Consider the following 15,469-nt stretch of genomic DNA (forward strand, 5'->3'; position numbering starts at 1 on the left):
TGAAGGGGCAAAGCAGGGAGAGGACAACGAGAGGGGGAGCACGTCAGCAGAGCCAACATGTAACTGGCTGCCGCCTGGCACCTGCCACCACTCCCCAGCTACTGCAGCTTGCAGCGCGCAGCCAGTGCCAGCTGGAAACGGGATGGGGGGCGGAGTCCTACTACCAGAGAGCCGGCACGCAGTGGGGGCTCTGCTAAAGGACCAGCAGGGGGAGTGGCTGGCCCTGCTCTGCAGCTTTGCCCCGCCACCAGCCTTGCACACCCACTCCCATTGTCACCGTTGGTGAGCGAGTGGCTGGAGAGCAGGCATCCAGCCAGCAGCAGGACCCACCAGACTGATGGGTGGGGGGACAGAAAATATGGGACAACTTGGCCGTTTTTAAGAAAAAGTTGGCACACCTGCAGGAGGGCTTAAATACGGGACTGTCCCATTAAAAATGGGATGTCTGGTCACCCTATATTTTGATGCTTCAGCATGGCTACAGCCCCCATGCCAAGGATTGGTACATCACAGCTTCAGAATGTGCTGGCATTGCTTCTGGGCCCTGCTTCACTGGCACCTCTGGAAGATTATGATGATTTGGAGCCTTCTTTAAGGCATGGCACTTTGGCACCTGGATGGAATGAGTAGTTCAGCACTTTGGGACATGTTACTTCAGCAAATGGTTATATCACCTCTATTGGTTTGCATCGGTGCATCCTTTGCAGGCAGGTTGCACTAGTTGAGGGGGGAAAAAAGATGCCGGGTTGCTTTCTAGGGAGCTTAGCACTGAAGTTCTTCTTTTCAATAGAGGTACTGTGGGATATTGTCTTCCTTATGGAGTGCTCTCTCCTGGACATTGAGTTTCAGAGATTCCTGTGGGGTCTGTGCATTAGTGCCTCTGGCTGTGCTCATGGCCTCCCACTGGATAGTCTGTTCCTGACTCTAGAAATAGTAAGGGCCTCAATCCTGATGGTTGCTTCTGTGTATTCCATTACCTCTTCCATCCTTCATTGTTCGCTTGTTCATGCTGCAGCTGTCATCCGGGAAATGAGGTGGTCAGACTTTGGTGCTTTAATCATGCTGACCTGGGATATTGTAGGAAACAGAGGGAGATTAGGATTGCTAAAGCAGCAAATGTTCTGCCTTTGGGGGAGAATGAGTAACTGTGCATCTCAGACCTGGAATTCTCTTAATGGTGTAGCTCTACTTTACCTCATATTTACATTAGGGTAACGACTCTTCCAATGTCTCCTACTGCTTTTGGCCAGCTGTATCATATGTGTTTTGTATCAGGGGGTAGCCGTGTTAGTCTGTATCCACAAAAACAACAAGGAGTCCGGTAGCACCTTAAAGACTAACAGACCAGTCCACACAAGCGATCCACTTCCTGGACACTACAGTGCAAATAGGTGATGGTCACATAAACACCACCCTATACCAAAACCTGCTGACCCCTATACTTACTTACATGCCTCCAGCTTCCATCCAGGACACGTCACATGATCCATTGTCTACAGCCAAACCCTAAGATACAACCGAATTTGCTCCAATCCCTCAGACAGAGACAAACACCTACAAGATCTTTATCAAGCATTCTTAAAATTACAATACCCACCTGGGGAAGTGAGGAAACAGATTGACAGAGTGAGATGGGTACCCAGAAATCACCTACTACAGGACAGGCCCAACAAGGAAAATAACAGAACACCGCTGGCCATCATGTACAGCCCCCAGCTAAAACCTCTCCAGCGCATTATCAATGATCTACAACCTATCCTGGAAAACGATCCCTCACTCTCACAGACCTTGGGAGGCAGGTCAGTCCTTGCTTACAGACAGCCCACCAACCTGAAGCAGAGAATCTAGCCTGTTTCAAAAATAACGTGAATAACGTAGCTGAATTCGACATACCTTACTTCGAACTTACCGCGGTTCAGACACGGTCCACACGCGGCAGGCAGGCTCCCCGTCGACTCCGCGGTACTCCTCTCGTTGAGCTGGAGTACCGCAGTCGACGGGGATCACTTCCTGGTTCGATTTATCGCGTCCAGACCAGACGCGATAAATCGAACTCGGAACTTCGATCCCCAGCCGCTGAACTAGCGCGGCAGTGTAGACCAGCCCTCAGTCTTTAAGGTGCCACCGGACTCCTTGTTGGTTTTGCATATGTGTTTTGTATTTGTAGAGCAGAAATGGTGGGCTGTCATTGTGGATTGAATGTATCCATGTTCCCTGCATAGAGATCACCTGACCTGGTGGTAATCTAGAAATCAGCTCAGTTCACAATCACAATCCAGGGTGTTGAAGTTATTGTGTTCATGTTCAGCTCCCCAATTTGCCAATTTCTTCTATAGTGCTCAGAAGAAAGTAACATTTCAAGGCAATACTCAGTGCTGGAGGAGAATCTGGAACATTGTTCAGTTGGCCAGGAGACATCACCAGTCTGGTTTTGCAAGCAGTGAATGCTCAGACCAGGCTATGAATGTTGGGTATTAAGACTGCAACTATATTGGTAATACCTAGGGCATATTTCCATGTTGTCATAGGAAAGTGTATACAAATAAAATAGACATAAAGAAAGTGAGATTCTAATTCTTTTGTATCATATAACTAGCCAGTCGTGTACATGCATAGCATTACAAAACTAGAGACCTAGGCTTGTCCCACTAGGAGCAATAGTGAGTGGGGGCAGTGTGAATACAGCTTGTCCAGCCAATACTGAGTTATGCTGTTGTGACTGAGGACATCTGGGATAACAGGCCAGAAAATGCAACTGAATCAATGAACTCTTGGGGTGGAGGGGAGAGAGTAACAAAAATGTTGACATTATTTTGTGTGAAAACAGGAACTACTTTCTACCTTGGGACAGACACCACATAGATCTTGGTGAAGAATAGTGCTTACGAATAGGAGCCTTTAAATTAAATAGAGAGGAGTTTTTTCTTTTTGTGATTTATCTGAAATGTCAGATTCTGTGTCATTTAGCACAAAACATACCTTATAAAAGACAAATGGGATGATTTTGGATAGAAAGCAAAAACCTGACGTTCTCTCACTGCCTTTAAAACATTTGTTTACAGCCACAATAAAAAAAGAAACATCTTTAAAGAGACAAAAGGAAAGGAAATGTCAGATTAGATTTTAAGTTGAACTTTACTACCAGGTCCATTATTTTTTGGAAGCAAATATACTGAACATTCTCAGATCTGTGTAAGAGCTTTTTTAGATGCTGTACATACTCTCTTTATTTGTGGATATGTTATTGGGTTTTGTGGTGACTAACGTACCTCCAGTTGTGGACTTCAAAAGATCCATGGCTGAGCAGACACCAAGCCTTTTTGAAACAGGCTAGATTCTCTGCTTTGGCTAAGCTGTGTTTAGTGCAAAACTGAAGAAGGGTGCAAAAGTGAATTTAAGCCCCTAATCCTGAAGCCAACCTAGTGCCAGTACATTTCCCATCACACAACAGAGCAGCCTGAAGCTATTTCAGCAGCTGAGGATCATCTAGGTGCAGGGACCTCCTGTGCTGCAGTGGAGACAGGAGGTGCTGTAGGAGCTGTGATGGCAGTTCTGTACTGCCTGAAGATTCCCTAGGGATGGGGGGTAGGGGGAGATAGGTTTATGCCACTAGTGGCACAAAGCAGGCCGTGAATCTGGCCCATTATGTTTTATGGTCTAAATTTCAATATGGGATCTCAGGTGTGTGTGTGTGTGTGTGTGTGTGTTCAATCACTTTTGTACCCAGCAAGAGGATCCAAACAGAAACAGGACAATTTCACAACCATATTTTTCAACCCCAAATAACAAAACACAGAGCTCGAGAGCTGAATCCAAGAGAGCTGAGACTTTATTTATTTATCTGTTTATTTATTTGTAGTGCCGGGTTCACTCCACTTGGGCAGAATTGGTGAAAATTGTATCAGTGGGTGGGCTTGATTTTCTTTTCTTTTGGGCAGTTAGGTCTTTGCTGCCCTCTTGGCCGAGTTACACAATGCTCAGACGCTTACTGACAACTTGATAGCGATTGGTGAGATTAAGGGGCAAGTGGGGATAATCGACACTTAGATTGTAAGCTCTTTGGAGTGGGGGCCGTCTTTTCTCTATGTTTGTACAGCGCCTAGCACAATGGGGACCTGGTCCATGACGGGGGCTCCGAGGTGCAATGGTAATATAACGAATAACTTAATCTATTTATTTGTAAAAGCAAATGCATTCATCTATATAGAGTTGTATACATTTGAGTGTGTTGGTACTGCAATAGAAATATTTAATTGTAAGAATATTAATGGTACATGTACGTTTGAGGGGCAGTAACCATGTATAGAATGCCTTGTATCAAACTGCTCTCAGTGATAATATATTAGCTAATGCTATTTCTATATGTGTAACATTCTCTTCTCCTTCTGATTCCTGTCAGAGATACGTGCCATGAACTCCTGGGGCATGTGCCTCTACTTGCTGATCCCAAGTTTGCCCAGTTTTCACAAGAAATAGGACTAGCCTCACTGGGAGCATCTGATGAAGAAGTTCAGAAACTAGCTACTGTGAGTCAACCGCTGCATCTTTTCCCTGACTTATGTTTCTCTTTGGTTACAAAATGAAGAGTTGTCTAATGGCTTCTAAAATGTATTCTTCAGTTTTCAGATGACGACTGTGCTATTACAATTACAAGGCCTTATATGGCTCCTATTGAAGTCATTGATATTTTTCCATTGTCTTTAATAGGAGCGGGAACAAGCATATAGTCACTGGATGCTTTGTAACACTCTGATATTTCTCTATTGTACCACCTAAGCTCAAGGTTTAGTTAACATTGATTATTCCTGTTTCAGGTTCTGGAAACAAAGCAACTAAGACATTTTTAGGGAAAATGTCTTCCTTTGTATGTGCGTGCAGCTTCAACTTCTCCTAACTGGGAGCTGTGTGTGTATATAGGGGAGTTGATGTGGCCCTTAGTGGTACCACTGTCTGTTTCCCTCTTTCTGATCTGTTTTGAAGGTGTGCAATATAATATAGTATATGATGGACTAATGAATTTAGAATGAATGTATTTTGCTGATACTCCCCCTAGGGCACGTCTAATAACAAGATGCTTTGATCCATTTTATAGTTTGGTTTTAATTTATTGTACCCTTCATTTTTTATCCCTGTAAAACAAATACTATAAATAATTTTGTAAAACATATTCTTCAGATAACTCAACAAACATGAATATTTTCAATATCTAAAAATTTCATATGCAGATGAACCTACAAGAGAACTTTAAATAGGCAGAAGGTAAATGCCCAAGTTAGAATTTAGCCAGGCAACTGGAAATAACGCCCTCATTCCTGTGAGATATGTAATGAGATTTTAATGGCCACAAAAGATCAGGACCTTGGCTTTAATCCTCTTGTGAAAGATGACACGTGAGAGGGAAGAGAGCCTAGTGAATCACCAGTACCATTTAGCAATCATTGCCTCTTTAGAAGCTGTCAGTCCTTCAACGTTTATGGAGAGAACAGAAAGCACTAGTCTCAAGGAGGACTCTTGGTGTCCAGGCTTGGATGCAAGTTCTCGTCATTGACGTCTTCCTTTGTTTTGTAGCATCACAGTAATAAGAAATGGGAAAGTGGTAGTACGATATAACACCAATATTGAATGGACTGAAGTCACGACAAAGTTTTCTTGCCATCATTAAACCCCTAAGATTGTCACCAAGGGCTCAGTTATGGAAAACAAAAATAAAGAACGAACCTGCCGATGATGTGCTCCGTCTTCCACCAGTTGAGTGCATATCACCCAGTGCAGATCACTCCTGGATTATATGGTGTTGCCTTAATCGACTCCACACTAGAGTTGGTCAGTCTAGAGACTTGCTCATCAAGTGGGGCTACATCACTGGCCCCAAGACCTAATACTGTGGCAGAGAGCCTCAAAATATGAACCATTTCCTCTGATACCAGCTGCTTGAGCATGAATGCTCTTCCAGTGACCTGCCATAGTGCCATGATTGAGTAGTCGCATCTGTACAGGAGTGGTGGGAAACGTATGAGGACACGACAACAAGAAGACCAATACCACATTCTTTCTGCAGCTCCTAAAATTTGCCTTGTCATCTCCCATACAGGGAAAAATCTTTCACACACACATTAATAACGTGTAGGATCAGGATGTGGGAGTCTACATGAGGGCAGGTGGAAAGAATAGGGCCTTCTAACCACTTCTCAGCAGTCAGCATGGGGAGGCAAAGGGAACAGCTTTAATTCTATCCATTAAATCACATCCAAGTTGCTATTGATTGACTTTTACAACAACATTTCCATCCTCGGTTAAACATATGAAAACAAAGTGAGCTGCAGAATATCAGCCAAAGATCTAAGACAGAAAACAGAATGAGATTCCAGCTAGGCAGCTTCAAAGTAAATACTGAAACAGATGAACTGACCTAGAGCATGCATACTAATGTGCCTGGAGTAACAGGCTGAATGAAGCAAGTAACCCCTTATCATGACCTTTTTCAAAAGATAATGAGATTAACAGCTGAGACATCACTGAGAAGGAGAATGGCTTTAGGAAGAGAGGAAAAAACTCAGGAATTCAGACCAGAAATGGGGAAGTTTACTACAGGTGATTTTCTAATAGGTGTTTCCATGAACTTAAAGTGAGGTTCTGTTCTGAAAAGCAACTGTGTAAAAATGGCACCTTCTTACTCAGCAGATCATTCTGTGTGTATTACAGGCAAAAATAAGTTTATTGATTTTTTTTTTTTTTTTTTTACTCCCATTCGTCCTGCAGCGCTAACACAGCTGAGAGAATGTGAGTGGGATTCTATTCCTTGTACATCAACAGAATTGTTCACTAAGTTCCAGTTAGTTACTCACCCGTCCATGCCCATTAAAGGCAGTGACACTGCACTGGTGTGATTGAGAGCATATTTTAAAGACTGATATTTTATAGGTGTCAGTGTGAAAATGGTTTCTCTGTTGAACCTCTATTAGTGGTGGTGCTGCATGAGAAGGCAAGGACTCAGCTTAACTCTCAGCTAGGGTGACCAGATGTCCTGATTTTATAGGGACAGTCCCGATTTTTTTTTCTTATATAGGCTCCTATTACCCCCCACCTTCGTTCCGATTTTTCACATTTGCTGTCTGGTCATCCTACTCTCAGCTGGTATTTGAAGCTCTGGCTGCTAGAAAAAGCCTCTTTATTTGTAAGCTGAGCATATTTGTGTTATGAATCCTTGAGAGAAAATAAATATCAAAAGAGGCCCACAAGGTCATTTTTACAGTCATTTTTCAGAGTGGATTTTCTCTTTTAAGAAGTTCTACGGAGGGAGGAAACCAATAAATTTTCCACAAAGAGAGAAGCAGTGTAGAAAGCAAGTTGCTAACACATAAAGCACCGTAAAAATACAAACCACTAAAACAGACTATTTTACTGCTTGAAGCACTATGGCTTCATGTTTCTAATTTGCTGACCTAATTTTACTTTTATTTATTTATATATATATTACACACACATACTCACACAATATTTTGGATGGAAAGCGTTAACTGTTAGCACTCCAAAGCAGGCATAGTACATACAGATATTGCCACCCCTTTTCCCTAGATTTGTCAACAAATCTGTCTAGTTAAGGGCATGGCCATTAGAGACTAAGTGACACCATTAAACTCTTTCCTGTTGTCTCGTACTTGAAGTTGCATTTAAACCTTGAAGTCTCCAGAGGTGAAAATCTGTCACCTTTGCCTCTTCCTCTGTAATATTTATTTTGACATTTTGATAGTAGAGCATAGTGGAAACCAAGCAATGTATCCTGTTTTTGCTGGTCTGTGTGCAGAAAACTTCTGCAATGAATTGCTTCTGAAACTGGAGGAATTTAATATGATGAGGTTTCATAAATTAATTTCAAGCTGCTTGTTATAAATATAAATGATTTACTCTCCACTGAATAATAAATGAAGCCAGTGTTATAGTCAGTCTTTTTAAAGCAGACTATATTATTTGTCTATATATGTGTGTTAGATACATGTATATACAAAATACTGCATGTATGCATATTAAAAATGACCATTCAGAAATCTCTTAGTAAGGATAGACTAAGTGGTCCATTGGGTTAGTCCATTTGCTTTTCCTCATTGAAGATCTACATTATTTGAATTTGTTGGCTTCATCCTAGCTCTTTTGTCCAGACTGAAGAGCAGACACCTAATTCAGGACAAATTGCCCACTGTATCAGCTAAGGAGATAACCAGAACAAGAAAAATGGGGCTGTTGCAGATAAGGACTGTGTTGCCTTGTAACTGCTCTTTCAGTAGGCTTGCATAGTGTCTGCCGGAAGTATGTCTGCCTATAGGCAGAGCTGGCACATTACCTCAATTTCGGAGGATCCTCATTCACTCTGAGTTGTAAGAGAGGGTTAAAAGCTGGGCAGCTGTCTTTCATTATGAAACAATTCAATGAACTAAAATTCCCATAGGCCTGTGGGACTGTTGTAGCCTTCAAAAAACTCCACTGATCAATGAAAGCAAGCTACTCTTAACATGTATTGCCAGGGATAAACACAGTAAAAATATACAACACAATGAATAAGTGAAGTTGTTTCTTATAGAGATCTTGCTTCCAAGAACACCTATAAATAGGGAAACTAGGATTTGCAAGAAGAGTTTGAAGTAAATATGACTCAAACTCTACTCCTCTGCCAAACAAAATTTGACAGGCTCAGATGAGAAACCCATAATGAGCCAACTTGATAAAGGCTAGAGAGCATGATTCTAGATATTTGGACAAAAGGAAAGGCCCAAGCACCTCCAATGATAAAAACTTATTAGGACAGTAGAGAGGAAACTGCCACACATGATGGGATACACTGCATAGGACGTTGTCATACTACACCGCATGAGGCTGAAAATTCTAAGCATGATCCACAATGCCTGTCTGATTGAGAAGTACAAGAACCTGAGCTATTCTGTTCTGGCCAGGCATAAATGCTTCCAACTGGATTTATTTGGAAATGTATCCAAATGCAAAATCTGCAATAGATACAAGAAATGGAATACAAAAGAACTCCTGAAACCACATGAGATTCCCAGTCACTCCAAGGGTGGCATAGATCTCTTTGAATTAAAAGAGAAAGATAACCTCTTATTAGTGGGTTACTCTTGTTTTCTAAAGTGAGCTGTTGCACAGCACATCGAGTAACAATCTAATAGCACATTGCAATGTGCAGTTTTCTCATTTTGGGATTCCAGTTGAGTTGTTAATATTCGCAGGTGGCTCATTTCAGCAAGCCTCTCAGCTAAATCAGTTGCAGCACATTATGTAAAGTCCTTCCTAAAGTATGCACAGGCAAATAAACTAGTAGAAAAGAACTAGTCTAAATGAAAAAGATCCGGTGGATTCAAGGAATCAGTGTTGCATTATTAGAATATTGCTACAATCCTTACAATGCTTTATCAAGGATGCTAGTTCAGAGATGCATGGGCAGAGAAACAAATGCTTAGTGGCAATATCTAACAAGCTTCGTGAGTCAAAAGCAATTAATCCTGAGGCAGTTATTTAAGAAAATCATACCAAGACACTAGAAAAAATACTATAGCAAGAACACCAAAGGTACTCTCATTGCAAGTGGTAGAGAATGTTACACTTCAAAGAAAATTTTGGGAAGCCCAGCCTGCTAAATTCCTCATTCTGGACAGGAGCAGGGTACAGTGTTGGGCTTTGATTAGGAAGTATTGAGCATTTAGAATTAGGAAAAGAAAGGAGAGTGAGAGATACAAAGACTAAGACTGCAAACAAGAGAGTGAGCTACTGTAAACAAACCAATTCCAAAGTGGTTTGGGTTTAATCACGAATGGTGTTGAGGGTTCAAGCCAGATTTTATTTGACTCGTACCGAGTTTAGAAGTGGGGTATCCCATAGTCTCAAAAAGCCAAATCCTGCTCTCTCCTCTGGCTACAGAGGGCCCCCGGTGCAGTGGAACTGGCGTGATTCTGCTGGAGAGGGAAGAAATGGCTTCTGGATACTATGCAGGAGGCAAGCCTGGTGGATCAATTGCTGTGTGGCTCTGTCAGTCACCGATCCCTGTGGAATGGGTTCCTGTAGCTTCAGGGCAGCAGTAGGGACTTCAGAGCAGTTCTTCTGCTGCTCTGTGGTAGAGACGGAGAAATTATTCAACATGTGGTGAAATCACCTGTGCCAAGCCTTGCAACTGTGGTGGAGAATTGGGCCACTGCTGCTGCTGTTTTTATTATTTATAGGGTGCAGAGAAAATGTGTTTTGCAAAACACTTAAAAAGACAAGGTTCCTGCTTAGGTAGTTTATAAGCTAAGTAGGTCAGTCCTAGCAGGACATGCTTTGCACGTGGAAATAAAGCATTTATGCTTTCTAAAATATCATTCAAAAGTAAGAGAAGGAATAGAAGATTATTTATTGTTTTGAAGGTAAGCAGTAAAGATTTCTGTGAAGTGCTTAAGCAATTGTTCAGACTGATAGCCTGATGGTTGAATGGGCCTCCAGTTTTCAGGCACAATTCTGCACCCACAGATAATTACAGATTTGATAGATTGATCATGTGCATGAAATCATTTATACGTTTAGCTCCTTAGGCCCCAGGCCTGCAATCAGATTCATGTAGGTGTTGCAGGGATCCAACTGTAAAATGAAGGCATTGATTTGGTGTTGTAATCAGGTAGGTAGATGTATAAGAGGACTACTTGAAAATTAGTTACGGGTCACAATTTGGGGTGTCATTGTAGATATAAAATTGCTCCTGCAAAAATGAGATGCTGTTTATGAAAATCAGGCCCTAAATAGTTAAAAATGCTGAAAAAAATTTAGAAGGCTGAAAATGTACAGGCTATACAGAAACTTAGCAGTGTATTGTAATAATAGTCTAGACAGTGTTTATAGATCCGAAATAAAATTTGTCAAATAAGAAAATAATTTGTAAAATAATAAAAATTGTCCAGTGAATTATTGAACTGCAAGTACAAATTTACAATCTCAAAAGTAATATATTTTGACATTACAAGATAATAATGGTGTGGATTTGACAAAACGTTTAAATGTTATGGCTACTTATTTTCAGGAGAAACATTCTTATAATTAAGAAAGTACAGATTTTGCAATCACAGTCCTTGCTGGCAGCTCAGTAGCTAATACAGTGAGTTTGTGCTCTGCCAGAGTGGTAATAAAAAAAAGATACTCTAACAAAATAGCTCTGTGAGAATTTGTATAATTTAGGTGTGCACATAAATAATGAACATCTGCCGCTTCAGCATTGGTGTTAGCTGGCGTAGATTGAAGTTCAGATTAGGTAAGAGGGGGCTAATGTATTTTGATAGAGTATTTTTTGTTTTGTTTTGTTTGCTTATTTTCTTTTTAGGTGTAAAGAGCAGGAATCATGCTAGCAAAGAAGCATGAAGGGTGTCTTTTGTAAACTCCATAGAATTCTGTAGAAAAAAGGGCACACAGCAAGAGCCACCGGTGAGCAGCAATTGCACAAGTGTCTATAGAAATTCCAGGCTCTAAACACAAAAATCACATAAATTAGAGGGTTAATGGCTTCCATAAAGAAAAAATTGTTTAACTGTTTTATTAATTGAAGGGTTCTAAATCTGTTGCTGTTTCTAAAATTATATATATATATTTATTGACTGCAAGGTTGAAATGAAGATCCCACCACGGCAGAGATTTAAAAAACTCAACTATGTTCATCAGAGTTAAATTCTCTCCTAGTAGTTCTGTGAGCTGCAAATATCCATGGGATTGAAGTTAGTGGGAACCACAAGAGAATATCAGAGTGGAATTTGACCCTTTCAGTTAAAAATTGCACTTGCGCCCGATCTCTTCCATGCCTCTGCCTTATTATTATTATTAGTAGTAGTATTACAGTAGTACTTAGAGGCTCCAACAGAGATTGGGACCCCATTGTTTCAGGCACTGTATAAACACATAGTAATAGACAGTCCTTGTTTTGAACAGTCTAGATAGTAAAGTGTGGGAAGGGAAATGGGCACAAAGAAGGTTGAGCTCACACAGAAAGTCAATGGCAGAGCCGAGATTAGAATCCAGGTGCCCTGGATCCCAGCCCAGTGTTCCGAACACTAGACCAGGAGGCCCCTTCTTGCACAGTTTTAGAAAGGGAGATTTTTGCTGGGTAGACTTTGTATAATTAGACCAGCAGAGGCTCATCAAATACAGGGGACATATACTCCACATCTTACACACGTATCAGGCCAACAATGTAAAAAGAGGAAATGCCAGCAATGAGATTACTTGCCCAGGTAAACGGTAGCTAACTCTCATTAGTGGAAGGCCTGAACAAAGCAAAGCTCATTTTACCACGTTGTCTGACTGTGGTCAGTTTCAGGGTCAGATGGATTTCTGGCAGGAGTGATTTTCAGAGGTGGAACCCCTCCCCCTGTCTTCCTGAGCTCACCCGTGGGACTGACTTCTGAGAGTTTCTGCAAAGTTCATGTGCCATGCCATGGAGTAGTAGGTTTTTGAGTAAACTATATCCATTAAAGCAAGCAGCATGATACTGTTATACACCACAGTGAATTTCTTGAGTTTGACCCCGAAGTGAACAGGCAACCAGTGCAGAATGCTGACCTCACCTATTCTAGTTAGGGTGCACTGAATTGGCTGTAGCTTCCTTCTCTATGGAGAATGTATTACAGTCATCTGGTGTTGAGCTAACAGAGGCACAACTGGCCTGTATCTAAAGGAAAGGCTGTCTATTGGCTAATCTATGACTATCATCCAGTCAAAACAGCTCTCTTCTAGTCCAGGAGCAAAGAGGATTCTAGTAAGAATTTAAGATATGAAACAATTGATAGACCCTCAACTGAGGGAATGAGTATTGGGCTGGCTAGTTCTTCTTTACAACACTCCCTGCCCTGTCAACAAGAATCACTTCTGAATTTTTCAGCCTCTGCTAGATTTCATCTAGATTCTTATGCCTGTCAGCTGCTGGGAGAACAGAGAAATATTTCCACTTGGGCCTGATGAGGAGGAGGATGTTTAACTCCCCTTGTCCTTCACATATATGTTGAGAGGGAGAGAGAGAGAGAGAGCTCTGTGAATATGTAATACATGTTCACACTGCTACTTTTTTAAATTTTGCACTTAGTCACAGCGTTGTGCATGTTCAAATCAGTATCGTGGATGTCTAAGTCACTAAGACTTTATTTGTGTAACATATACTACAGTACATTAAAAATTACTATCAGTTGAATCTATAGATGTCAAAGTAAGTGAGCAAAGTACATTTTGTGATGCAGCATACTTGCTTCTTTATTGTGTTTGTATACTTACTTGCTAAATCTGCAAGATTCAGTTACTCACAACGGTCGTTAGCCGGAGTCATTAGTGCAAATAATTGAGGTCTTCCTGCAGCAGTGTGTAGGTATAAGGCAAAGTTGGAGATTAGGGAGATAGCAGCTCAGACTCCCTTTACTGTTAACACTGCAACATTTATTAACCATATCAACAACAGATCCGAGCCTACTTTTTCTATGCTTGTGTATATATACTATAAAAAGATTGCCTAAATGAAAGATGTGCCTCTCAATGTTCTACTCCAGCCAATCAGGAGGAAATCTATGCCTTCCCTGGGAAATAAAACCCTTTCATACATACTACTGCTACCTGGGCCTGCTCTGCTCATCCATAGAGCAGCGCCAAGAATTTCTGTTCTAACTTTTTCTAAGGTATGGACTGAGTCAATAACGGGTAAAGGAAAGGTCTGCAAACCACACGGTAGCCTCGTTAATGTCTGGAATCTTTCAGTAAGTAATTGCTCCCAAAAGGAATAATCATAGTTGTGTCCACTAAAATTAGCACAAATGCCATCTTTTTGCAGAAAGATTCTGAAAATCCATGTTTCTACACAGCTGTGTCAGTAGGAGTTTTATCTTATTGCGGAAAGGAAAAAGTGCTCATTTTAGTATTCACAGTTGTGCATTTGTTTAACCATTGTCTAGCCAGATTGGGCACAACAAAATGTACCAAACTGATTCTGTCACCCAGTATGTTGCTGGACATCATCTTTGCATGTGTAGATAAAATAAAGAAGTTTGACAAAATATGGTTGATATCTGTAAGGAGCTGACTGTGCCTGATACTTAACTACTTAGTGCTACAGCTTTTGAACTGGTTCTAATGTTTGTTGTCATCTTAGTATCAAATGGCACCAAAGTGCGGGATGAAATGTGCTCTTCCAGATCGTTAGTTGAGATCTTTTTAGGTGATCTACCATACTTAGCAGGTCCAATTCTGCCCCCATATAAATGAATGGGCATTTTGCCAGTGACTTCACTGGGTTTGGATCTCTGCGCCAAATTCGGATTTCACATCCAAGTGTGCAGCCCCATAACAGTCAGTGTGATTCCATACATGTATATGGGGATGGAATTTGACCCTACATATTAACTTTCATCTATTGCTTACCAAAAACCATTGTAGGCATGTGGGTTTCTACAATGAATGAACTGAATATAGAGAAGTGGTGGCATAGTGCAAATCTTTCTCTCTTTTTCTAGCCAATGCATGATTTACCCTCCTTCACTTCTTTCTCTTTTCCATTGTTCTTATCCACCCACCAACTCTTTCCTTCCTTGCTGCTTGACTCTGCTGTTATTAGTCAGCTTCAGTTAGTTCTAATTCAGCAGTCTGTGAGAGGAAAAGCAAACTTCTATGAATATCTGGGACAAGAGAAGTCCATTACACCACTAATTAAACTGATGCAACCAGCAGGTCTTCGCACACTGCTCTGTAGGCATAACTGGCTGTAATGCATCCTTGTGGCATCCAGTAAGATTGTATTCAGTAATAACTCTATATCATTATGGTTTTTAACTAATTAGCCATTTTGAATTTCTCACTTTTTAATATTTTCCTACACTTAAACTTTCAACTTTGGGGGTTTGCAGTTTATAAACAATTTGTTATACTTTTGCAGTTAATTTGGGCAAATTACAGGACAGATCTTATCTACTTGTCTGTATCTGATGATTAGTGATGACTTCAGTGTGATTTTCATTTGGGTAGCTTACTATGCCTCTGTTACTAGATCCTAGGTACTGTATATTGTTCAGGCCATTTTGGCAACACAGTGAATTACTGTGATCTTTGTAATGGCAAGCACTTCCTCAGTATAACTTTCTTCCACTTTGTTGAGTATATTCAGATCATCTATAATACGTTTACAAACTTCTGGCAGGAAACTCAATGGTGACTCACCCAGCTAATCTGTATTTATGACAGATTTTTCTTATGTGCCCTTACTGCTGAAACTCATGCTGGGAGATGCTCAATGTAAATTTTTTTTTTTTTTTAGAGGCTGTGAAAAACATTTCTTGTTTGAGTATATTTTTTAGCAACATAATTAATAGATGCTTAAAATTCCCCAAGTTACTATTCTCCCTTGGTCTGTTCTTCATCTAGAAACTGATATCTTTGCACTAATGTCTTCCATTTTTTTCTCTCAAAGGAGGCTAGA

At 40.8% G+C, this 15,469-nt stretch overlaps 1 protein-coding gene across 1 annotated transcript in view; it reads left to right on the forward strand.

Moving 5' to 3' along the window:
* Positions 1-15,469, forward strand: part of TPH2 (tryptophan hydroxylase 2) — a 70,267-nt gene that overhangs the window by 30,950 nt on the left and 23,848 nt on the right. The window contains exon 8 of the mRNA XM_026648963.1: positions 4,400-4,526. Within this exon, the coding sequence (XP_026504748.1) occupies positions 4,400-4,526 (127 nt within the window). The remainder of the gene's footprint in view (positions 1-4,399; positions 4,527-15,469) is intronic.

This window comes from Terrapene carolina, unplaced genomic scaffold (genome assembly GCF_002925995.2).
Source record: "Terrapene carolina triunguis isolate 2854851 unplaced genomic scaffold, T_m_triunguis-2.0 Scaffold68, whole genome shotgun sequence".
In the NCBI taxonomy this organism is placed as follows: Eukaryota; Metazoa; Chordata; order Testudines; family Emydidae; genus Terrapene; species Terrapene triunguis.